The 25,129-nt window shown below is 34.0% G+C and overlaps 1 protein-coding gene across 3 annotated transcripts in view; it reads right to left on the bottom strand.

Moving 5' to 3' along the window:
- Crot (carnitine O-octanoyltransferase) overlaps positions 1–25,129 on the bottom strand; it is a 43,194-nt gene that overhangs the window by 9,360 nt on the left and 8,705 nt on the right. For all 3 annotated transcript variants that reach the window (XM_076833542.1, XM_076833536.1, XM_076833550.1), the window contains exons 4-12: positions 24,094–24,275; positions 23,808–23,932; positions 18,419–18,527; positions 10,936–11,029; positions 10,583–10,708; positions 9,019–9,120; positions 6,303–6,386; positions 6,118–6,225; positions 5,337–5,467 (exon numbers count right to left, since the gene is read on the bottom strand). In XM_076833542.1, coding sequence (XP_076689657.1) covers positions 5,337–5,467; positions 6,118–6,225; positions 6,303–6,386; positions 9,019–9,120; positions 10,583–10,708; positions 10,936–11,029; positions 18,419–18,527; positions 23,808–23,932; positions 24,094–24,275 — 1,061 coding nt within the window. The remainder of the gene's footprint in view (positions 1–5,336; positions 5,468–6,117; positions 6,226–6,302; positions 6,387–9,018; positions 9,121–10,582; positions 10,709–10,935; positions 11,030–18,418; positions 18,528–23,807; positions 23,933–24,093; positions 24,276–25,129) is intronic.

Genomic DNA, 25,129 nt, shown 5'->3' with positions numbered 1-25,129 from the left:
AACTATATACCTTATGGATCTAGAAAAAAGCCAAGAGAAAACTAAATATAACATTAATAGAAGAAAGAAAGTATGAAAGATTGGAACGTAAATAAAAAATAGGAATAAGAAAATAGAGAAAAACCAACAAAACAAAGTTAGTTCATTGAAGAAAGCAATGAAAAATGACAAAATTGTTGGCATGAAGAATAAAAGAGAAGACTCCAATGATAAAAATCAGTTATAAAAGAGGGATTATTACTCCTGATTTTATAGAAATAAAAGGACTATGGGAAAATACTATCAATGCTCATTTTCAAGTAAACTGGATAGCCTAAATGAAATGGATACATTTCAAGAAACACACAAACTACCAAATCTGACTCAAGAAAAAAACAGAAATCTTTCTGGGCCTATAACAAATCAAGAAAATTGAATCAGTAATCAAAAAATCTTTCTGCATATAAATGTCAAGGACCAGATAGCTTTACTGGTGGAGTCTACCAAACATTAAAAACAAAACAAATAAAAACACCAATCTTTCTGAAGAGGAAGGAACACTTCCTAACTCATGAGATCAGTATTATTCTGCTACTTACACTAGACAAAGATACTACAAGAAAAGAAACTATAGGCCAATATCCCTTATGAGTACAGATGTAAAAATCCTCATCAAAGTACTATGAAACTGAATTCAGCAGTATATTATAGGATCATATACCATGACCAAGTGGTATTTATATCAGGTACATGAAGGTGTTTAAACATTTGAAAATCAATAAATGTAATGTACTGAATGAAGGAAAAGACCAACATAATCATCTCATCTTCTATGGAAAAAGCATTTGACAAAAGTCTACACTCATTTGTAATAAAAATACTCAAACTAAGAACAGAAGGTAAATTCCTTAACAACATAAAGGATTTCTATGAAAAACCCACAATTAACATCATACCCAATGATTAAAACCCCCAAATTTTCCACCTAATATAAGGAAGAAAGAAGAATGCCTGCTTTTGCCACTTCTATTCAAAATAGTACTGGATGTTTTAGATAGAAAAAAATGAAAAGCATCTAAATTTCAAAGTAAAAAATATCTCTATAGGCCATCAGGCTCATATTTAGACAGCCCTAAAGAAAAAACAACTACAGCAGCATATAAATTCAGCAAAGTTTTAGGAATAAAATCAACAGATAAAAATCAGTTCCATTTCTATACACTAACAATGAATGAAAATTTAGAAAACAATCCCATTTATAAAGGCACCAAGAAGAATAAAATACTCAGAATTAAATTTTATCAAGAAGGTAAAAAGACACAGATACTGAAAACATAGACATCACTGAAAGAAAGTAAAGAATATCTAAATAAATGGAAAGACATCCCATGTTCATGAATTTTAACACTTAATGTTAAGATGACAACTAAAATGGATATACAGTGATAGTCAGCTTTTTGTCACTTTGACCAAAATACCTGACCAGAACAACTTAGAGGAAAGAAGGTTTACTTTAAATCTCAGTTTTAAAGATGTAGTCCATGGTCATCTGAGTTCATTGCTTTGTGCCCACATCGTGGTGTGGCACAGGAAGCTGCTCACTTCATGGCAACCATAAAGCAGAGAGTGAAGGTGGAAAGAGACAAAGGGAAGATGAACCCTTCCAGGGATACCTCCAGTGACCCACCTCCTCCAGCCAGGCCCCATCTGCCTATGGTTCCAAATAGGATGGACTGGTTAACTCTCATGATCCAATTATTTCTCCTCTGAACATTCCTGCTTTAACACAGGAGCTTTTGGGGAATACCTCATATCCATATCATAACATTCTTTCAAAATCTCAGTGTTGTTACTTTGAAGAAGTAGAAAATTTCATTCTAAAATTTGTATGGAATTTCAAGGGATCCAGAATACCCAAAATAATCTTAAAAGAAGAACAAAGCTACAAAGTTGAATGAACCACTTGTAGGTTTCAAACTTATTACAGTGCTACAGAAATCAAGTGTGGTTCGGACGCATGGATAGAAACATAGAGCAATCGAAGAGAACTGAAAAACCAAAAATAAATTTGGCCAATTGATTTTTTCAATAAGGGTGCAAAGACCATTCCATTGAGGGAAAGCACAAAATCTTCAATAATGCTGAGAAAATTGAATATCCATGTGCAAAAGAATGAATTTGAACCCTGTTATATGTTAACTTGACTAAGTGAAGGGATTCCTAGATACATTCATTATTTTTTAATGTATCTGTGTGTTGACAGAAGAAATTAACACAGGAATCTGTATACTGTGTGAAGATGACCCTCACCAATCTGGTTGGGCATCACTCAGTCCATTGGCCTGAACAAAACAAACAGCAGAGGAAGGGTAAACTCATTGCATGAGCTTTTACATCCACCTTCTCATGCCCTTAGCCATTGGTACTCCTGGCTTTTGGGCCTCCCTAACTGTACTGGGACTTAAACCATCATGTCTTCTCACTCAGTTCTCAGGAATCTGGATTCAGACGAAATTACACCACCAGCATTTCTGGCTTTCCAGCCTGCCAACAGTAGATAATGGGACTCTTTAACCTCCATAGTCATGTGAGGTGATTTCCATAATAAATTTCAATCACTCTCTGTTTCTCTCATACATTTAATTGGTTTGTTTCTCTGGAGAATCCCAACTAATATAGGCCCTGGCTTTATACCATACACAATAATTAACTCAAAATAGATTAAATACCTAAAGTAAAACTGAAACCTTAAAAGCTTCATGGCACTGGATTAGGTAATGATTTCTTGGATGTAACACAGAAGCACATACAACAAAAGAAAAAAAAAACACACAGATAAATTGGACCTCATCAAAATGGAAAACAGTGCATCAAAGTATAGAGGGCAAAAAAGGCAGGTGCAGAGGTGCACACCAGTAATCCCAGCGGCTGGGGAGGCTGAGGCAGGAGGATCGTGAATTCAAAGTCAGCCTCAGCAAAAGCAAGGCACTAAGCAACTCAGTGAGACCCTGTGTCTAAATAAAAATACAAAATAAAGGGCTGGAGTTGTGGCTCAGTGGCAGAGCGCTTGCCTGGCATGTGTGAGGCTCTGGGTTCAATCTTCTGCACCACATATAAATAAATTAATTAATTAAATAAATAAAAAGATCCATTGACAACTAAAAAAAAAAAATACAAAATAGGGCTGGGGATGTGGTTCAGTGGTGGAGAGCCCCTGAGTTCAATCCCTGGTACCAAAAAACAAAAAGAGGCGCGGGGGGTAAGGGGGCAAAAAGACAACACAAAGAATGGGAAAAATTTTTACAAGTCATATATGTGATGTGAAAAAGCTTTCATATCCAGAAAACAAACAAACAGAAAAACACCTAGCCATGTGTGGTGGCACATGCCTGTAATCCCAGAGGCTTGGGAGGATTGCAAATTCAAAGCCAGCCTTGGCAATCCAGTGAGGCCTTAAGCAACTCAGTGAGACCCTGTCTCTAAATAAAATACAAAAAGGGCCAGGGATTGTGCTCAGTGGTTCAGTGCCCCTGGGTTCAATCCCTAGTACCAAAAACAAAGGTAAAAATACCTCCTAAAATTCAACAATAAAAGACAAACCCAATTAACAAATGTTCAAAAGACTTGAACAGGCATTTTGTCAAAAAAGATAAGCAAATTAACATGTGAGAATATGCTTATCATTAGTCATTAGAGAATTATAAATTAAAACTATAATAGAATACCATTTCATAAATAACTGGCCATAACTTTTTAAGTGCTGGCAAGGATATGGAGCAATTAGAACTTTTGTTTAAATAGTCTATTTAAACTTTTGTTTAAATAGTCTGACAGTTCCTCAAAAATTTAAAGATAGAATTATCTTACAACCCATACATTCTATTCCTCAAAATAATTGAAAACGGGACTCAAACAGATACTTATATGTCAATGTTCACAGCAGCATTACTCACAATAGCAAATGGTTAAACAAAATGTGGTATATATACCAGAAAAAGGAATACTATTCAGCCATAAAAAGGAACAAAGCCTGACTACAACATGAATAAACCTAAAAACACTGTCCTAAGAAATAAGCCATACAAAGAAGGACAGATTTTACATGGTTCCACTTACATCCAGAACAAATTTACTGAGACATAAAGTAGATAGAGGATGCCAGGGACTGAGGAATCACTTTAGAGTGAGGAAAAAATTCGAGAAATAGTGATGGTCATACAATATTATGAATATAAATAATGCCATTGAACTGTGATATTTAAAAATACACTTAAAATAGTTAAAATGGCAAATTTATATTATACATGTTTTAATACTATTTAAAAAGGTATCTGTTTAATGCAAATATACTAAAAGAGTACCATGGAGTTATAAAGTATGACTACAACATAAAGAATGGGAGAAGAGAAATAGAAGCATTCTCTTTTAAGATCATTACATTTGAAGTAGAAAATATATGAAGGTAGAATGTGATAAGTTTAAAAATGTATTTTCTAAACTCTATGTAATTTCTTTAAAAAAAATCAATATAGCTGACAGTGCAGACAAAATTAAACAAACAAAAACCCAATCTAAAAATTCAAAGGAAGAGTTAAAAGAATATAAGAGATCAAGAGAAAATAAACAGCATTATGGTAGACTTAAATCCAACTTTATTGATAATTACATCAAATGTAAATTATCTAAACATCATATTTAAAGGTAGATATTCTCAGATTGGATATAAAAGCAAGATCAAGGGGCTTCCATTTCTACTTAAGATATATAAAGTCAAAACACAGTATTTCTCTTATCCTAAGAAGAATAAAGCCTGGGTAATCTACAAATCATATTCAGGAATACATCAGAAAAAGAACTGTAGCCAGGCATGGTGATGCACGCCTATAGTCCTGTTTCAGGAGGCTGAAACAGGAGGATCTTGAGTTCAAAGGCAGCCTCAGCAGATTAGCAAGGCATTTAGCAACTGAGTGAGACCCTGTCTCTAAATAAAATATAAAAAAGGCTGGGGATTTGGCTCAGTGGTTAAGCACTCCTGGGTTCAATCCCCCATACCCCCCCCCAAAAAAAAAGAGAGAGAGAGAGAGAGAGAGATTGCAGAAAAATCAAAATATCTGAATACCAGACACTAGTAGATAGCAAACACTTCAAAATTATCAAGTGGATACTGTGATGATAGGAAAACCTGTGAAACTGTCACAGTTTCTAATGGACTATTGATGGAAACACAAAACAGGATACAGTGCTGTCAAGGGGGGAAAAAAGCAAGAAAAAACTACTAGGGAGTTAGGATGGAATTGTTGGAAAATACATACCCCTGGACTTCAAGATTCCAAAAATGGAAAATGAATGGTGCCTACCGTCCATGAAGTCGGTAATAGGCCAGTTGAAGAGCAAGCTGAATAAATGTATCTGGGTGAAGCCCATTCTTCTTGGTTAGCTTTTTGCCAAAAGATGTAAAAGCATATGCTGCAATCTGCAAATTAGATGCCTAACAAAACAATTAAATAGAAACAGTGAGAAATCTTCTAAAGAGAATACCCAAAAGAAAACCAAATTACCATTTGCATTACAGTAATCAACAGATATAAAGAATTAAAGGCATTAAAGCTATAATTTCCTTTTTCTCTTTGTTATTAGGGATTGAACTCAAGGGCATTCTACCACTTATGTACATTCCCAGAGCTTTTTATTTTATTTTGAATCAGGGTCTCACTAAGTTCCCAAGGCTGGCCTTGAACTTGCAATCCTCCTGCCTCCACCTCCCACATAGCAGTGATAACAGACATCTGCCACTATGCCTGTCAAAGCTATAATTTTAAAGTGTTTTATTCTTCTGGGTGCAGTGGTCATACCAGTAATCCCAGTGGCTCGGGAGGCTGATGCAGGAGGATCGTGAGTTCAAAGCCACCCTTAGTAATGGTGAGGTGCTAAGCAACTCAGTGAGACCCTGTCTCGAAAAGAAATACACATGAAATAGGGCTAGGGATGTAGCTCAGTGGTTGAGTGCCCCTGAGTTCAATCCCCAAAACAAACAAACACACAAAATTTATGCTGACATGCTTGGATGGTAGCCAAATTTTTATATATGGTAGTTAAAAGAGAAAGCATTACTACTTAAGAGAAAAGTGAAAACTCTACCTCTTTGAAATACTGGACTTTGGCTTGGCTGATGTCATTTAATATTTTCTCATCCACAGTAAAAATGAGTTCCTCTGGAAGTGGGATATCCCGTGCTTTTTCTGACCCCTGAAAATGAGGAAGAGTTAAAAATACTTATCTATGAAATTATTAGGGGAAAATAAGGAAGATTTGTTCTAACATACCTTCCATCTTCCTTCTGTCTCTAAAATTCTCTCATCAACATAATGGGCAACATTCACCATAACCATTGCATCAAAAGGAGCATGCTGAAATGAAAACACACAAGATTTTGAATGCTTTATGTCAAATTAAAGCTTTACCCTATATTTTCTTTTCACTTTTCCTCCACTTTTAACAGACAATAAAGTCAAAGGTTTCTATCCTCAATTTCTAAAAATAAAGATGTCCTACAGAATAGTAATGGCTGTATTCCAAAAAACAAAAAAAACAAAAACAAAACAAAAAACAAAACAGACAAATGGAAGCACCTAGTTGGGATTCCTGGGGTCACAGATAAGTGTGTGTGTAAAGTAAACATGACAAACATGAAGCAATCCAGAAAAATTAACTTCTATTTTTAGTGGAAGTGAAATCAGGGGAATGTATCAATGTTGAGATGTTCTGGAATTGTTAAGAACAGTGTGGAAAAGCAGATTGGAATGGCAGACTATCTCAGAGCATTTAGAATGGGTATGAACTTCTTTAGGTAAAGAAGACTGCTAGGTGAATAGTAGCCAGTATCTCAGCCATTCTACAAGAAAGCTGAGATATGGCAAAAATAATTTTCAAGTTGAAGAAATGTGGGAAAGATGGGCTAAGTTGCAGGGTTGTTATAGGTTTGATGGCTACATTTAGGGAAAAGAATTGCAGCTAGTGAATTTTCTCATCATTTATTTTGGAGAACAACTTCTTTCACCCATATTTTCTCCTTATTCCATTAATGACAAGTACATCAGATGGTGCTTTCTACTTTCCCTTTACAATAAACATTTATCATTCATGAACTGAATGTGATAATGCCAGCCTTCGAGGGAAAGAAGAAAGGTCTTGAGATATGGACCCAGTTTCAGAGGAAGTAATTAGTTATCTTCAATGTCGCCCTAACACTATGGCTCTGCTACTCTGTATCATGTCCCACTGGACAACTATATGCAAAGTTGACTATTACCAACTAGGAAGTAGTCACAACATCAAGATAGGCTCTGTGGGAGGTCAGCAGAAGATGCATAAGCAATTCATCTGTCATCAGCAAGCACTTATAACAATACTGGCAAGTCACTGACGAACCCATTTTCTATCCACATCTTACAACTGCTCAGTGCGTTACAGTTTTATGAAGAATTTTCACATATCACATATATGGTTTTATTTAAGATGACAGCATCAATTTCTAACCATTTTACTGGAACTAGTAAGAAACAGCAAGACTGAAGGATTATTAGTCTCTTTGTAGCAGACAGACCCAAGAGAAATTGAGGGAAGAAGGCAGAAGGCAGTTAGCCACCTTACATAGGATACTTTGCAGGAAATAATGAGGACATAAATTAGACTGAGGAAGGTCAAGGAGAACCAAATAAGGAACAGAAAAGAAGAAAACCAAAGCATTTAATAAGAAATAGTTCATCAACAATGGAGTCAAAAGAAGAGTAAAGAAAACAAATCTTCAAAATGATTCAGGACAATCTTGCACTTTCTCTCCAATGAGCTCTAGTTTTAGCACTTGCTTATTAAACAGCACACCAACTTCTAAGATAACAGCTACTTCATTGTTCTTTAAGAAACCACCACACCCATAACAAGTTGAGACTTCATTCTACTCATTAGATCCCAAAGTTAGGCATATGACCTAGGCCACACTAAAGAAAGCACTTGATTGCCAGGGATAAAACCATCTTCCTTACAGGCCAATCACAATCAATGAGAATTATTCCAGTACTTTTGCTGGAACCACTGTAAAAAAAGAAACTGGCTATTTCTATGAGGAACCACTGGAAAAAAAGAAACTGGCTATTTCCATGAGGATCACTAAGGTAAGAAAGCTATGAAGATTGAAGACTGAAGGTATGACAATTGTAACCTGCCAATAGTAGACCTAAAAATGAAGGGAAACAGAGTGCCAAAAAATGAGGAACATTTGCTAATGAAATGCTAATAAAAGCATCTGAACCCAGGAAGTCAGCCTTATCCATATTTAGGTGTACTCCTCTAACAACAGATATATTCTGAAGCTAATACCAGTTAGATTTAGATTTCCATCACCTACAACTGAATAAATATTAATAAAACTATTGAATTCTTTGTTTTTCTTTTTTTATTTTCTTGCTTTATAGACCTCCTGAATGCTTATTAGAAAGTTACACGACAGCTTATAAAGACTCTGGGAAGAGACAGACGACAAATAAGAAAAGTTGGGTTTATTTTTAATAAAGGTCAAAAATGGTAACAACTGCCAGACATTTTAATATTCATATTATAAATAACTACTGTTTCAAAGATCATGTGACATTTTAGGAAAATATTTAATTTAATTACTAGGCAAACCTTGAAATTTAGAAATATATCCACATATATTTCTCTATTCAAAGAAAATATGCAGAATGCCCTATCATTTTTAAAACAGATTGTGATTCTTAGCAAGCAGATAATGGTACATATAAAAAGAATCATATGCAAATTAATTTTTTTGTAGAAAATACTGAACTGTTAATTCTACTATAAAAGAAAATAACTGAACTTATAAGAGTTCATATATAAATTGTTCACCATAATGTGACAAAACTTTTAAAAAAGAGTATTTACTTATATTACAGTGCAGCACAGCCTAAGTGTTTGTGGTTTATTACTATTAAGTTAACCTAAAAGATTAAAAGAAAAAAAAGACTTCAGTAGTATACTTACATCACAATTACAGCCAAATATTCCATTAGAAAATGAAATTAAGTTATAGGATTTGTCACCCCAGCGTAGGGTTGGATTTCCAGTAAGGAGAATCAAAAGTACCTAAAATAAATTTAATTTTCCAAATTAAAAGGATTTAAACATTGGTTTATAAGTATTTACATATTAAATACACATATATCATCTCACTTTTCTTCTTCAGATCAACTAAATAAAATCAGAAGTTATAGTCATGATATAATAATTCTGGCCCTGACTTCAATTATTTCTCAAAAATCTCAAGTTAAGAAAATCCTACCAGAAAAGAGAATGCAAGTATATTATTAATGGATGTTTACAGAATATACCATTAAAAACATAATTCTTCTGTAACTTCAATAGTATAAGGTCTTAAAATTCAGCCACTAAAGAGTTAAGAAGAAAATACTTTAAGAATTTATATCCCACTAAACCGGTTTTTCAAACTATAGATTTTGGCCCACCATAAGTCATGAAATCAATTTAGTGTATCACAATCAACATTCTTTACAAAGATAAATAGAATATAATAAATAGAAATAGCAGAGTACATCACAGTAACAGTAATTATTACTTTGTGAAATTACTATTACATTTATGTGTACATGCACACCCATGTATATACTCATAGTAAGCTGCAATCTAATCATATTTGTAAGTACAGATTGTGATCTAAGTTTGAACAATACTGCATTAAAACATATTTTTCCTTAAGATATATTTTGGTGCTTCTCCTCCCCATCCCACCCCCCAAAAAATTGTGGCTAACGAATAGTTAGCTAGTTGTTTACTAGCTATAAGATTCAAAACCTGGATTATTTTCCCCTTTCATTTAATTTTGATGATTGCATTATGAAATAATTTGTTTTCAAAAGATTATGAGACTTTTACTTATGTAAGTATTACCTGTAAGTCCCAAGAAATGAAAACATTGCCTCAGGGAAAAGGAAAAATCAAATCAAACAAAAAAGGCCCTATTTACCCTTAAACTCAATGAAGTCACAGTGTTCAGTAAAACAAAATGATATGATAAATTACTTACGAGGGTAATATAATTCTTAGGACAGACCTTCCCAACCAGTCAAGACACACTGGTGTGGGTTACAGGTAAGTTCTTATATCACCTTTGGGAAGAAAAAGTAATTTATCCCAGTGTCCTACGCAATTACTTTGCTTATGTCATCAACAAAAAGGTTGGGAAACACTGAGATGTGATGTGCAAGCAATAGTCATACTTCTTTAAACAAGATACATAATAAATCTACACAGACCTAAACAATGTGGCAAAGACTTACGAAGCACCATTTTTGTATTAGTTTCAATTTGGTACACATCTATTTCATCTAAGAAAAATTCTAAGAGCCCAAATACAAAAAAGGAAAAAATAATCTTCTAGGGCTGGAGATGCTGCTCAGCAGTAGAGCTCTTGCCTAGCATGCATAAAGCCCATCTCCAGCACTACAAAGGAAAAAAAAATCATCTCATTTTCAATATATTCAAGAGTCTTCCAAGAAAACTTGAAAAGACAACAGAACAAGATAGTTACCTGACGATAATCTTCTGGTGTGATATGTGGACTGTCATCATCTATAGAATACACAAATACACTGCTCTGGATTTTTTCTAACATAGTCAAGTTCTCTGGATCAAGGCCAATCAGATATTCTCGTGACTAAAGGGCAAGGAAAGAATGGTTAAATGTTACAATTTAATACAATATATGCAGAAAATCTCAGAAGAGTTTGGTAAATCAATCTTCCTGTGTGTTGGTGCACTCCTATATTCTCAATTACTTGGAAGTCTGAAGCAGGAGGACTATTTGAGCCCAGGATGTGTTTGAGGTCACAACCTGGGCAGCACAGTGAGATTCTACCTACAAAACAACAAAACTGTAATTACCTTAGCCCATCGGGTTCGCTCCTCGCAAGTTAGTGCTGGTACTCCAGGTCCTTCAGGTTCACTATGGCACTTGTTGTAGATGTATGTCAGTTGTCTTATGGAAGATTAAAAAAACAAGATTCAAAAAAGGAATAATTTATACTTTGAAAATATGCAAACACTTCTAGGACTCAAGTAAGTCCCTGTTTACAATGGAGAACTTGTAGTCTGGTAATCAGTCTTACAGATATCATGTACATATATTAACTAACTAAAGCCTGTGTGTGTGTGTGTGTGTGTGTGTGTGTGTGTGTGTATGTGTGTGTGTGTAACCAGAGGACTTACTGTATATCTAATTCATAGTTGTCTTTTACTCAGAAAAGTCCCATGTAGTAAGCTTTAAGTGTTTTCACATGTGCCATTTGTTACTTCTAACCATTATATTTTAAAGACTCTATTAACTGAGGATAAAATTTTTCTCCCTATAGCATTCTATGCTTCCAATCTGATGAGTTTCATCAACCTTTAAACATATAACAGGTAAATAACAGATTCTTTCATAAAGAGAAAAATTTTCATCAGTCAAAAATTCATAAAACTTTAGTTTTAGTCCTACTTTCTCATGGCACATGCTAAAAAATTACCTCAGTTTAAGTTTGCAAATATTCCTCAGAAAGCAGTTAATGTAAGCTTAATAAATGGTCAAAAAGCACCACTCAAAATTGGAAAAAACCTAATTCTTAATTTGCCTAATTTCCTGTTTGTTCATTATATCTGTACTTACTGCTGATAAAGAAATAATTTCCTTACTCAAAATTTCTCCACTTTTGGTACATTAATGGAATCTTCTAAAGCACACAAGGATTTCTTCATCAAACAATCTGCATTGATGATGGGGTCAAATTGCCCTGACTCTCTTCCTACTTATTTGTCTTTGCTAAATACTGATTTTTGTGAGCCAGAAACGTAGCTCAGTGGTAGAGCAATCCCTAGAATTTAGGAGGCCCTGAGTTCAATCCCTAGTAATTAACACACACACACACACACACACACACACACACACACACACACAAACTGGTTTTGTTCTAGTTACAAATAAAGCCTGGTAGGCATAGTAACTATCACAAATCCTGAATACTAAAGTAATAAATCTCTATCTCACTGTTTCTCTCCATATGGTACTTGTTGCTGCCCTTCCTTTAACATATCAAAATATTTTGACTACAAAACTTTTTCCTGTTCCCTGAAAGGCTCATTTTCATATTCATTTTATAAGGTGGTCTTTATCAGGGAGCAATGTATTAAACCTAAAATGACATTTTAGGTTTGATAATAAAAGGTCACTTTATAACTGCCCTAATCTCTATCACTAAGAGGTACTGATCTCAAAACGAGGATTGTCCCTGTTTTCTTTTAACTTGGCTATCTATGAATGCATTTTTCAACTACACATTCAATTTTTGGTATTTTGAAGCACCAAGATTTACATAAAATTTCTCCACTACAGAATCATATGTCTTTTTTAAAATCTTGTGTATTTGCTGTCTCCTCACAATCTGGTTTCTGCCTTCATCATTTCTCTCTCTCTCTCTCTCTCTCTCTCTCTCTCTCTCTCTCTCTCTCTCTCTTTAGTTCATTGTAATCTGCTTTTGTCCTCCAGCAGTTATCATTTGAAGGAGGCTCTAGAGATGGAACCCAGGGTCTCATGCCTGCTAGGTATTTGCTCTACCATTAAACTATATGAAAGCTGTGGTGTTTATCTTGAAACTTCTTTTGTGTCACAAATAACTCCACCAATAGAAAACTTGTTATGGTTTAGATCTGGAATGCTCCCCAAAAGCTCATGAGTTAGGCAATGCAACAATGTTTAGAGATGAAATGCCTGGATCATGAAGGCTCTGACCTCATGAGTGGATTAATCCATTTGACAGATTGATAATTTGAATGAATTCACTAGAAAGTGGTGAAACTATAGGCAGGTAGGGTATGGCTGTAGAAAGTAGGTCACTGGAGGGGTGGCCTTAAGGACTATATCTGCCCCCAGCCCCTTTCTGTCTCTCTTTCCTCTTCCTGGCTGCCATGAATGGAGCAGCTTGCCCTTCTGCCATGATGTTCTGCCTCACTTTAGGCCTAGCATAAAGGAATTGTCCAATCATGAGCAAAATAAACTTTCCCTCTCCAATTGTTCTTATCAAGTATTTTGGTTACAGCAATGAAAAGCTGACTAATACAACCCCAGCAGCCTTATCTGTCTTATTTTCTTCATTATGAAATATTCCACTGTTAGAGTCTGTAAACAAGTCAGGATGGCGCCTGGCATTTTGCCAGAGAAATGTTAGATTCTGTAAACAAGTCTGGATGGCGCCTGGCAAAATGCCAGAGGGAGTGGTTTGTGAAGTAACGCCAGTGAGCCATTAAGTGTGGAGGTTCCTGATTGGTTGACTGCTGTATCTAGTTTATGTTAATTAGATAAGCTGTATGGAATGTATAAATACCGCTCCTGTCCTACAATAAACGGCTCCTACTCCTGCTGTATCAATCTACACAAGTTGTTCATCACCCCCCGGTTAGTTTGCTGCAGCCGGACTGCGGCATTCCACCCCCTAGAGTGAATCTTTAAATTATCCTTCTGCCTTGATTTTTGTAGCACTGTTCTACTATGATCCCCCTACCTCATTGACCAGTCGGCTCAGTCTTTTTCCATTGACTACTGTCCTCCTTCCAGCCTTCCTGTGTCTCCCTTCATATGTAATTTCATCCACTTCTTTAATAGCTTGAACTATCACCTTTACATAAGAGACAATCGGGTCTCTAAATTTAGCCCATTTTCTCTGTTAAAGAAGTTCCAAATACTGCCCGGATAGGTCTACCTCAATTTTTACCAACATTTTAAACTAAAGATAAATGCAACAGTTATCTCCCCCTCTTCTCACAACTTAAAAACAAAAATGTTAGAAGAAAACAATAGGTATAAATTTTCATATTCTTGGATTAGGAAATGGTTCCTTAGATATGGCAATGTAATTATAACCAATGAAAGAAAAAATAGACAAAATTGGACTTTGTAGAAATTAAATCATCTGTGTTTCAAGGAGTTCACCAAGGTGAAAAACCCAGAATGGGAGAAAAATATTTGCAGAGTATATACATCTGATAAAGGTGAGTATCTAGAATATAAAGAACTATTACAACTCAATAATTTAAAAAACCAATTAAAAATAGATAAAGTATCTGTTAAAACTTTCTCCAAAGAACATATATATAAATGGCCAAAAAGCACATGAAAAAAATGTTTAAAATCACTTTCATTATGGAAATGCAAATATAAATCACAATATAATCCTATACCACCCCTACTAAGGTTTCTATAATCAAAGGCAGACAATAAATGTAGGTGAGGATGTAGAAAAATCAGAATCTCCCTACACTGCTGATGAAAACATAAAATAGTACAGCCACTTTGGAAAACAGTCTGCTAGTTTCTCAAACAGAGTTTCCATATAATCCAGCAACTCAACTTTCAGGTATATACTCGAGAAATGAAACCGTGTGTCCACATAAAAATTTGTATACAATATTTGCTCACATTACTCACAAAAGCCAAAAAGTAGAAAAACCCAAATGCCCATCAACTGATGAATGACTAAATAAAATGTGGTATATACATAAAATGAAACATAATTCAGCCATAGAAAGAAACAGAATACTAATACAGGCTAAAACATATATGAACCTTGAAAGCATTTTGCTAAATGAAGACAGGCAACACAAAACATCATGTTAAGGATTCCATTTATCACATGTTGTAAGATCCCATTTATATGAAATGTCCAAAATAAGCAAATTCTTAGAACAGAAAGTAGACTGGTAATTGTCTAGGGTTGGTGGGGTAGGCATGTTTTGGGAGATATGTAAAATAAATAATGGAGGAGGATTAGGAAGCAATGGAGAGCTTATGGGTACTGGATTACTTCTGAGGGTGACAAAAATGTTCTAAAACTAACTGTGGTACCACAATTCTATAAAAATACTAAAAAATACTGACTTACACTTTAAATGGTATGGTGTGTGAATTATATCTCAATAAAGAGGGTTAAACTCACTGGGGAGTTCTCAGACTTGGATAACGGATAGATATTGGTACCACTGAGGGTGAGAGAAATGTAAAAGGAAGAATAGAGACATGAGAAAAGAAGGTATATCTACCAACACTATGATAAGGCCAGAGTTCTTGTTATTCCTCTTTCATTAGAGATATAGAAATAGAGGAATATTTCTCTTCTATTAAAATTAAGCAACAAAAACAAACCTGTGTAAGTGAAATGATAAATGGAGGTAACATTTGGTCTCAGTGTAGGGAGTGCTAGGATGGTAGGAAGCTGAATTGAAACATATAATCTGAAATGGCAACTCTAAACTACCAGTGTCCAGCCCAGAGTTGCCATGCATGCCACAGGGCCAGCTGGTATTATTAGAATTTTTATTTTTTTATGAGAAATCAGAAATCCAAACTTTAATATGAATTCTCCTAATTTTAAATAGTGATCTGAATTCTGTTATCCAAGCAAAATTGGTCACGGGTTAAAATGAGCCCATGAATTACATATATTCAATTTCTGCAAAAGTAGCTCTATGTAATCCAATTAATAAGTCTGATCTAATAGTTACATGCCAAATTTGGACCAATCACATTCACCTTCAAATGTTATCTAAATCATAATAGCAAAAGACCAAAAAGATAATTTGCCTACATTAAAATTAACAATATATAATTTCCAAAAAAGATTTTTTCAGTTAATGAGAAGAAAATATTTGTTACACATGTAATCAATAAAGGAATAGTATACAGTTTATATAACTGACTTTTACAAATCTATAAGAATAAAATAGGACAACAGGAAAACAGATAAACACAACTCACAGAAGAGAAAATACAAATGGCCTATAAAGACATATAAAAATGCTTAACCCCCTAATAACAAGGGATATGCAAATTCAACCAACAATGAAAACCATTTTTCACTTGTGAGTTCACCAGATATGTTTTAAATTTAATAATACCATGACAGCAATAATGTGAAAAAATGGTTATCTTCATATAATACCAGCAGGGAAAATAATGCTGCTTTGGATAATAATTGGACTTAAGTTAAAAACTTTAAGTATATATATCTTATGACCCAGAAATTTCACTTCTATATCAACCCATAAGATATTTTCTCCAAAGACACATTTGAAAATGATTATTATTTGTTACAGCAATATATGGAAACAACTTCCATAAGCACTAATAGAGAAATGATCAAATATACTTTAGTTTATCAATGTGACAGAATTCTATGTAACTGTCAAGAGAATAAGGTAGATGTACCTATACCACTACAAAAATACCAATGCCTTATTAGTAACTAAAAGAAGTAAACTGAAGAAAAATACCTAAAATAACACCTTTTTAAACGTACAACTACCCCTACCTTGTACCACGCACAAAATCAATTCAGGCAAACTATATATGTGAAAGGCAAAACAAAATTCTAGAATATAAGGAAATGTCTTCTTGGTATTGGGTTAGGGAACACTTTTTAAAAATAATACAAAAAATATAATCAATATGGTAAAAGACTGACAAATCAGACTACATTTAAATTAATAACTGTTTATCAAAATGATGCCTTTAAGCAGCTTAATTCATAATAGCAAAGCTATAGAACCAAACTAGATGCCCTTCAACAGATGGATAAAGAAAATGTGATACACACCTACACATACACCCACACAATGGAATATTACTCAGCCATGAAGAGAAATGAAATTATGGCCAGTAAATAAATGGAACTGGAGACTATCATGCTAAATGAAATAAGCCAACCCCCCAAAACCAAAGGCCAAATGTTCTCTCTGATATGCACATGCTAACTAACACACAATAAGTGGGGAGAAGGAAAGAAGAGCAGTACTTTGGATTAAAATGGGGAATGAAGGGAAGAGAGGAGGGATGGTAGTAGGAAAGACAGTAGAATGAATCCGACATGTTCATATATGAATGCATGACCAGTATAACTCCACATCATGTATAAGAATGGGATCCTAATTAGAATAAATTATACTTCATGTATGTATATCAATATACATTCTACTGTTACATATAACTAAAAAAATTAAAAAATTTTAAAAATGATGCCTTTAATAGGATAAAAGAGCAATTTTAAGTATAGTCTCCTCTTCTGGGTATTGAAATACATAAAACAAAGAACAATCTTATCAAGAATGTATGAAGAACTCCTATGACACTCGTACACTAGTGGAAATTAGTACAACTAATTTTAAAAACTGTCATTATCTATTGATGTTGAATGTGCATATAATCTAGGACTCAGCAAATCCTCTCCTGGGCTTTCCAGAAATGCATGCACACATCCACCAAAGATTTGTACGAGGATTATTACAGTAGTAAATAATCTAAATGATTCCACTTAGGAAGGTGGGTAAGCACAGAAATTTGGAAGACCTATAAGAGTGAGCTCTGGAGCACTGGAAATGTTCTGTTTTGACCCGGGTGGCAGTTACCTGAGAATTCAGCTATACATTTGTGTGTGCTTTTGTAAGCTTATTTATTTAGTAAGCTTAATTATTTAGTAAAAAAATAATTCAAATTATATATATAGATAGTTAGATAGATATGACACAATAGTTATAAAATCATCTAGGAAATTTGAATAGCCTATTAAATATTAATAATATCAAAGAATTATTGTTAACTTATTACAAGTCAACATCAGGTTTAAGAATGGTACTAGATGTGAACAAGAATTTTTATATTTTAGAAATATATACTAAAAGATTTATAATTAAAGGATATTATATCTGATATTTTCTTCAAAATAATCCACATGGGAGTGAAGGGAAGAACACAGATAGTTGAAACAATGCTAAATGACTTTATAACTGTTAAAACTAGGAGTAAGTAACACTAAAGTTAGGGGATGGGTGTGTGGGGGGGTCTTCATTATATAATTCTATATTTTAAAATTTTCTATAATTTTTTCCAAAAATGTATGCATACTATATATGAATTATGTGTGTATATATATATATATATATATATATATATACAAAAAAATATATACTATATATAAAATATATATGTTCTCTTTTTTAAAATGATATGTGCATATAAATTTATTGTAACAGATCTGGAAGGACAGAACATAAAAACTAGTATTATTTGGGGGCAAAACTAGTGTAATTTGGGGGCAGGGAATGGGATTGGTAGTATCTGCAATGTTTTCTTTTTTCTCAAGTGTAACATATTCATGTACATCTAGTAAAATTAAAAATTAAAATTAAAAACAAAGAATAGATTTTTTAAAAATATATATACACATATAAAATTCTTATTTTTCAGCTTTCTGTCACCTCATAGAAAGACAAGTTTCAACATTTATTTTTTTAACCTAAATAACAGCTTAAGATCTAATGAGATTCAAGACAGTCATGTGAAAACCTGAGAAGCTCTGGTGGGGTGATCAAACATCCTTCATGTGTTACATCAAAGACAAAAATTCGGCCCCGACACAACACTGCAATGTGACTTGGGGAATGCCCTTCACTTTCTGGAAAAAAGAAACAGAAAACACAAGACTCAAATCTCCCAAAGTTAAACAGTAGTAAAGCTGTTTATATCCAACAGAAGAAAATGATAATTCACTTATATATTTGTCAAATACATCACATGAATAAAAACAACTTGCAGGGCAAGGGGGAGGTTCATCAATGAGTACTAAATTACAGTCAGATAAGGGTAAATCCTTTGTGCTATTCATTGCACAGTAGGTAACTACTATAGATAATGATTGAGTACTCTGTATTGCAAAAGTCAAAGGGATTTTGAATGCTTTTGCCATAAAAAAAGATAGATGTTACAGGAGACAGATATATTTAATCTGATTATACAAAATATACATTTATTGATATATTGCATGGTAGTCCATTAATATGTACCATTTTTGTTTTTTAACATATCAGGCAAAAAATAATTTCAAAAACCTCTGCAAGTTCATAGAATTTCAGTTATTATGATATAAATATATACTCTTGAAACTTGTCCATGTGACATCTAGAAATCCATGAAAGTTTCAAGTATTTGTACATTCTGAGAATCACATAAACCGCAAACTATTATAGGGCTTTCTAATTTTGTTCAGGGACAGGAATGTAAGGGTAAGAAAGGAAACAGAGACATGTGTCTCTTTAAAATTATTTTAATGTTAATTGCTAATTAAGTAATTTAGTTGCAGTGATGTCTAGCAATGATTCCCCAGTAAAATAGTTTTCAGTTCCAGAAGCAGTGGTACATACCTGTAATCTCACTCACACGGGAGGCTGAGGCAGAAGGAGCACAAGTTCAAGGCCAGCCTCAGCAAAGTAGTGAGGCCTTAAGCAACTTAGTGTCTCAAAATAAAAGAGGCTTCGGATGTATTTCTGTGGTAAAGCTCCCCTGGGTTCAATCCCCAATACCAAAAAATAAATAAATAAAATTGTTTTCAGTAGAAAAGGGCACTAGATGCCTGAGTGGCAAGGGGAAAGAATTTTGCCTAATCTGTAGTTTTACTTAAGGCTCTGATAACCTAAGTCACTGATAATTGATTCTAAGATTCCTGTGGTATACCTTAACTCCCCAAGAATTGTTTTATCTACTGTAAACTTCAGACTACCCTGAGTTATCTCCATTTTTAAAGTATTCCCTCCTTTACTAAGGGTCTTCCTATATGATCCCTGCCCCATCCCTTCTTCTAAGAAAGGAAAAAGAAGAAAGAGAAGACATATACTGCCACTGGAAGGAAAATTACTGGTTGGTATTAAGTGCATTACACACATCACTTGTTAAATCTATTCATTCTAAGGAAGGACCATCTCCTGAAAAGAACTACTATTTTTCCCCTTAGATCCTATTTCCTCAAGACCTGGAAGATGAAGTACGTATTTGCTCCTCATGGCATGTCCCAAATCACTTCTTCTCTGGCCCTTCAAAAAAACCTAAAGATCCTTTTACATTAGCACCACTTTTATTGCTGGCAACTACTGATTATATCCTTTCCAAAATTTAGGGCTGGAAAAGAAAAAATAAAATAAATCTGATGTCAAATGATCCAATAAATGGTTGGAAATGAAGCTGGAACAGAAGGGTGGAACCTCAGAATGAACCTAAGAAGAAATATTTAAACAGAGAACTGAGTAAAGAAAGAATGTGAGCCTGGAAATTGCAGGAAAAGAGAACCTGGCAGAAGAAACAGCAAGAGTAAAGGTATTAGGACAAAAGCAAGGGGACTTGCTTAAAGGAAAACAAGGTCAGTGCAATTATCAGCCAATTATCAGGACAGTAATAATGGGATCTAACTAATACTAACTAGTACTTTAAAAGGTTACTTTAGTTGCTACATGAATAACAACAGATAATAGGGGAAAAGAGATGATACAGCCAGATTAGTTATGAGATAACTGAAGTGGTCCAGATAAGAACTCTAGGTAAGAGGGGATGTTGGTTTTGATGGGGGTGTAAACAAATGAAGGAAACAAGAGACGAATTATTTTTCTTTTAAGATGAAAGACATTCAGATTGAAAGGATCCAATAAAGAAAAAATTAATGATGCAGCAGAGAGAGAGGATAATGACTGAGCAAAAGTGGAATTCAGAACACAAAGAGAAGAGATGTCCTCAGTCAGAACAGTTCATCTATTTTATTTTTTTTTTTATGGAAGATAAAGTATATAAATGTGCGAGGGAATAGAAGATGAGTAAATATTTGAATAAGTTTTTTATGGCTGCTTTAACAAATTACCACTAACTTAGTGACTTGAAATGAAACAAACTGATTATCATATAAGTCAGAGGGTGACAAGTCTGAAATGTGTCTTATTCCAGCAGGGTTGTATTTCTCCTAAAGGCTCTATATCATTTCCATAACATAATATTACCCGTCTTTTCAACTTTTCTTTTTTTTAGATCTCCCACTGCACACCAAAACTTGCTTTTGCAAGCAGTATTTCCAAATGTTGTCACCACTTCATTAATTCATTTTCATCTCTTCCAGATGGGCTTCCTTCCCCAACTTCCACTAAAACTGCTCTTGTCAAGGATGGCCTCTGTCGACATCATCTTGATAGATCAATGGTCACATTTTCACCTCATTTGACCTCTCAGGAGCATTAGATAAAACACTTCCTCCTCTTGACTTCTAGTAGACCAATGTCTTTGTTTTCTTCCTCCCTGTCTTGCTCTCCTTTGCTGGCTCCTCTGACAAGCAAATATTATATTGGATTGTGATAAAGATCAATAGTGGTTCCCTTGATCATCTTTATTTATGTATGTTTCAAAAGTAATCTTAACTACTTTTGTGATTTTAGAAAAAAAATTCTAGGCCTGCTAATGATGGCTCCTAAATCCATATCTGCAGTCCTGAACTCTCAGAACTCCAAACTGTACCTCCAACTGCCGATTTACATTTCCACTTATATGTTTAAAAGCCATCTTAAATTCAACATAGTCTAAGGGACCTCTTGATTTTCCTCCCTAAAATTTGTCCTTTCAATTTTTACCACCTTATGAATATACACACAACCTACAAATTTGATGAGTCTAACTGAACATTCACCTCAGTAGTTATTCAAGGCTTTTTTTTTTTTTTTTTTTAAATGAGGGTATCTTGTCATGGCCCAGTTAGCTCAGCTGGTTAGAGAAGGGTGCTAATAAGAGAGGATCCTGCTAAGTCACCTAGACTAGCCTTGAAATCCTAGGCTCATGCAATCTTCCTACCTCAGTTTCCTTGGTAACTAGAAAGACAAGCACATGTCACCATACCTGGCTATAAGCAAAATACCTTAAAGTCATCTCTGATTTCTATTTTTCACTTATACTTATAACCAATCTTTAGCTAATTCTGTTAGTCCCAAATCCAAAACATATCCAGAAGTGGATAACTTTTCACCACCTTCTTGCAACCACCTAGTACACGTCCTTATTATGGCTCAAATGAACTACTATAACAACTTTCTAACTGGTGTCTCTGCTACTGTACTTGTCTCCTAAAATTCCATTCTTCAAATAGCAGGTAGAATAATCTTTTAGTAACATAAATCTGATATCATAAATCTCTCTTTCTCAAAATCCATTAATAACTACGTACTGTGGCACATACCACAGTGGGAGGCTGAGGAAGGAGGATCACAAGTTTGAAGCCAGCCTGGGAAACTTAGTGAAACTCTGTCTCAAACTAAAATAAAAAGGGAAGCTCAGTGATAGAATGCTATTGGTTTAAATCCCCAGTTTCACCAAAAGAAAAAAAAAAAGTTTCTATTTACATTTCAAATAAAAGTCAAAACCTTATCTTGGTTTATAAAGTACTAGATGAACTAGGCTCTAGTTCCCTTTTGAATCTGCCCCTCTCTTGCCTGCTCTGCTCTATCCTTAATACCCTTAGAACACACCAAGTTTATTCCCACCTATAGCATTTTGAACAAAAAGTTAAAAACAAAAATTAAAGAAAAAGTGAAAAAACATGCTGATTCATCATCATTCAGATCCTCAAAGAAACTTTCCTTGACTACCTTATCTAAACAATTACACAGTGATTCATTTTATTTGAATTTTCTGTACATTATTTACCATTAACTGTCTGACATATTTTCACATTAACTTATTCCCTTAGCTTTACCTATCTTCACCTCTTTACATAGCTATAAGTCCAAGAATATAACAATCATGATAGCTTAAAACACTGCATTGAGACACATTATTAAGCTAATGAATCCCCATTTGACACACATTAACCCAAAAGAGTTACCTTATTTAAAGACATGCCTACTAAGTAACAAAGACCAAATTCAAAAACAGGTCACTGATCTCAATTTCTTAACTGATATGTATATTTTCTTTCTTTACTGGTTATTATTCTTACATCAGTTTTCATCTGCTCACCTTTTCCACTATGTAACTAAGTACCATAAATAAACCCACTTTCCTAATCTTTCCTGTTAATTCTTTTACTTGCAACATCCAAGGTAAATGTGTGGAGGCTTGAGCACATTAAGCATCTCAAATATCTAGAAAGATTTTCAAAGAGGAGGTGAGTTCTATACAAAAGGTAACTCAAACCTTCATATTATGGGTGCAACTAACTATAAAAGTTAACTCTTAAAACTTTATGAAAAAAAAGTCCATTCATAATTATACTCTACTATAATTATAAACAGTCATTAAAACAATAAAACATAAAAATTCCTAAAGTAACTAGAAGACAGAAGTTGCCACAAAAGAATTTTCCATTTGAAGATATGCTAGAACACCAAGAAGAAATTGCCATCAAATGACAGTAAAAACAAAATTTTGATGAATCAATCTGAACCTGTGTGCCTCCAAGAAGCATGATTCCAGGTAACAGTTAAAGGGGCGGGGGAGGGAAGAGTATATTCACAAAGGAAACTGGAACATTATGGGCACATACAAGCAAACATTCAAGACAATTCAGATAAGGAAAGAGGGTACAAAAAGAGGTATACAGAAACCTTCCTATGCTCCATGACTTCCTTAATACTCATTCATAACTTTGTTCTTCAATTAAATATTTTAAATTCTCAAATGATGCAACAAAAGCATCAGGTTTATATTCAATCATGCACGACAGTTTAGAAAATTAATTCCCTTATATTACATTCAAACTAATCAGAACAAATCAAAGACAAGTTTCATGGAAAGCCTTTGATTTGTCAAAAACCAATAAGAAACATTTTTCAAAACTGTGGGTTCCAGTGTCACAGTAGAAATCACAACAAAATTACCAATATCCCAGTGCTTTTACAAAAAAAAAAAAAAAAAAAGTACCTGTGTTTTTACTTACCAGTCCTAAAATAGTTTATAATGGAATCTCTAGTAATTCCTGGAACTTTGCAGGTAGAAAATAACATTCGAAATTGATTCATATCTAGAGGAGTATTTCCAACTTTATGAACAGGCAGTTTTTCTCTATTTAAAAAAAAAGTATTTTGATCAAGAAGCCATTATTAAACTTATAAATCAAACCATCACAACTGTAGTATTTATTATTCCCCAAATAAAATTTTTCAACATTTTGCCAATTGATGTTTGAGGTACATTTGTTACTAAATTCATATAAGTATCCTTACTTTCTTATTAGCTGCCAGTAGTTCAAGTTATGCCAAAGGATTATACTTCCTCTTTCTAACTGAGTGCCTTCCTTTGGAGGCCAATAGTGTTCAAAATGGGCAGAAGGACCGACAAAGTTGACATTTAGCTGTGATGGTATACGAACATCCAGGTAAACAACATTCAGCCACCATTCTTCAAGCTAAAAGAAATTAAAATTATCAGCCTAATGTTTTTCATAGTACTCAAATGTGGAATCGCTGACACCCCCCACACACAAAAAAGAAAAGAAAGAAAAAGCTACATTGTTCTTTATTTATTCTATACCACTTTAAAACATGTTTTTTTGTTGTTGTTGAAATCATCATAGATATTGAAAAATGCTATGTGATCATTTTTTGGGGACTTTTAAGATCCAAAATACTATTTGTTTAAACACACTATCAAAAACATGAAACAAGAAAGCATAGAAAAGGCACCTTCAGAGGGACTATCATGTTGAAATCACAGTATCGAACCAAGCACTTAGTTGTTTCCTCAGAGTACCTGAGGTATAATGAATATTACTAAATCCTCACCACATGATAACAGTTATTAGGACATTTAAATTTTCCATTTCTAAACAAAAATAGATATTATGTTATAAATTTAAAAAACATTTTCAGGCCGGGTGCGGTGGCCCACGCCTGTAATCCCAGTGACTCCAAAGGCTGAGACAAGAGGATCACCAGTTCAAAGCCAGCTTCAGCAACGGTGAGGCGCTAAGCAACTGAGACCTTGTCTCTAAATAAGATACAAAACAGGGCTGGGGATGTGGCCCAATGATGAGTGCCTCTTCAGTTCAATCCCCAGTATCCAAAAAAAAAAAAAACAAAACAAAAATCCCACTTTTCAGTAGGCTTAAAATTAATTTAGATTTGTCATAGAAAATTCTGTGTGTCCTTCTTTCATAATATGCAATTGAATTTCATGCATAAGCAGGTCTTATTAAATTGTTATTTCTTTTTAAAGAAACTGATGTTATAAACTATAATTAGTACTTCAGAAAAAGGCCTA

Source organism: Callospermophilus lateralis, chromosome 1 (genome assembly GCF_048772815.1).
Source record: "Callospermophilus lateralis isolate mCalLat2 chromosome 1, mCalLat2.hap1, whole genome shotgun sequence".
NCBI lineage: Eukaryota > Metazoa > Chordata > Mammalia > Rodentia > Sciuridae > Callospermophilus > Callospermophilus lateralis.
This window is presented reverse-complemented; position numbering and strand designations above follow the sequence as displayed.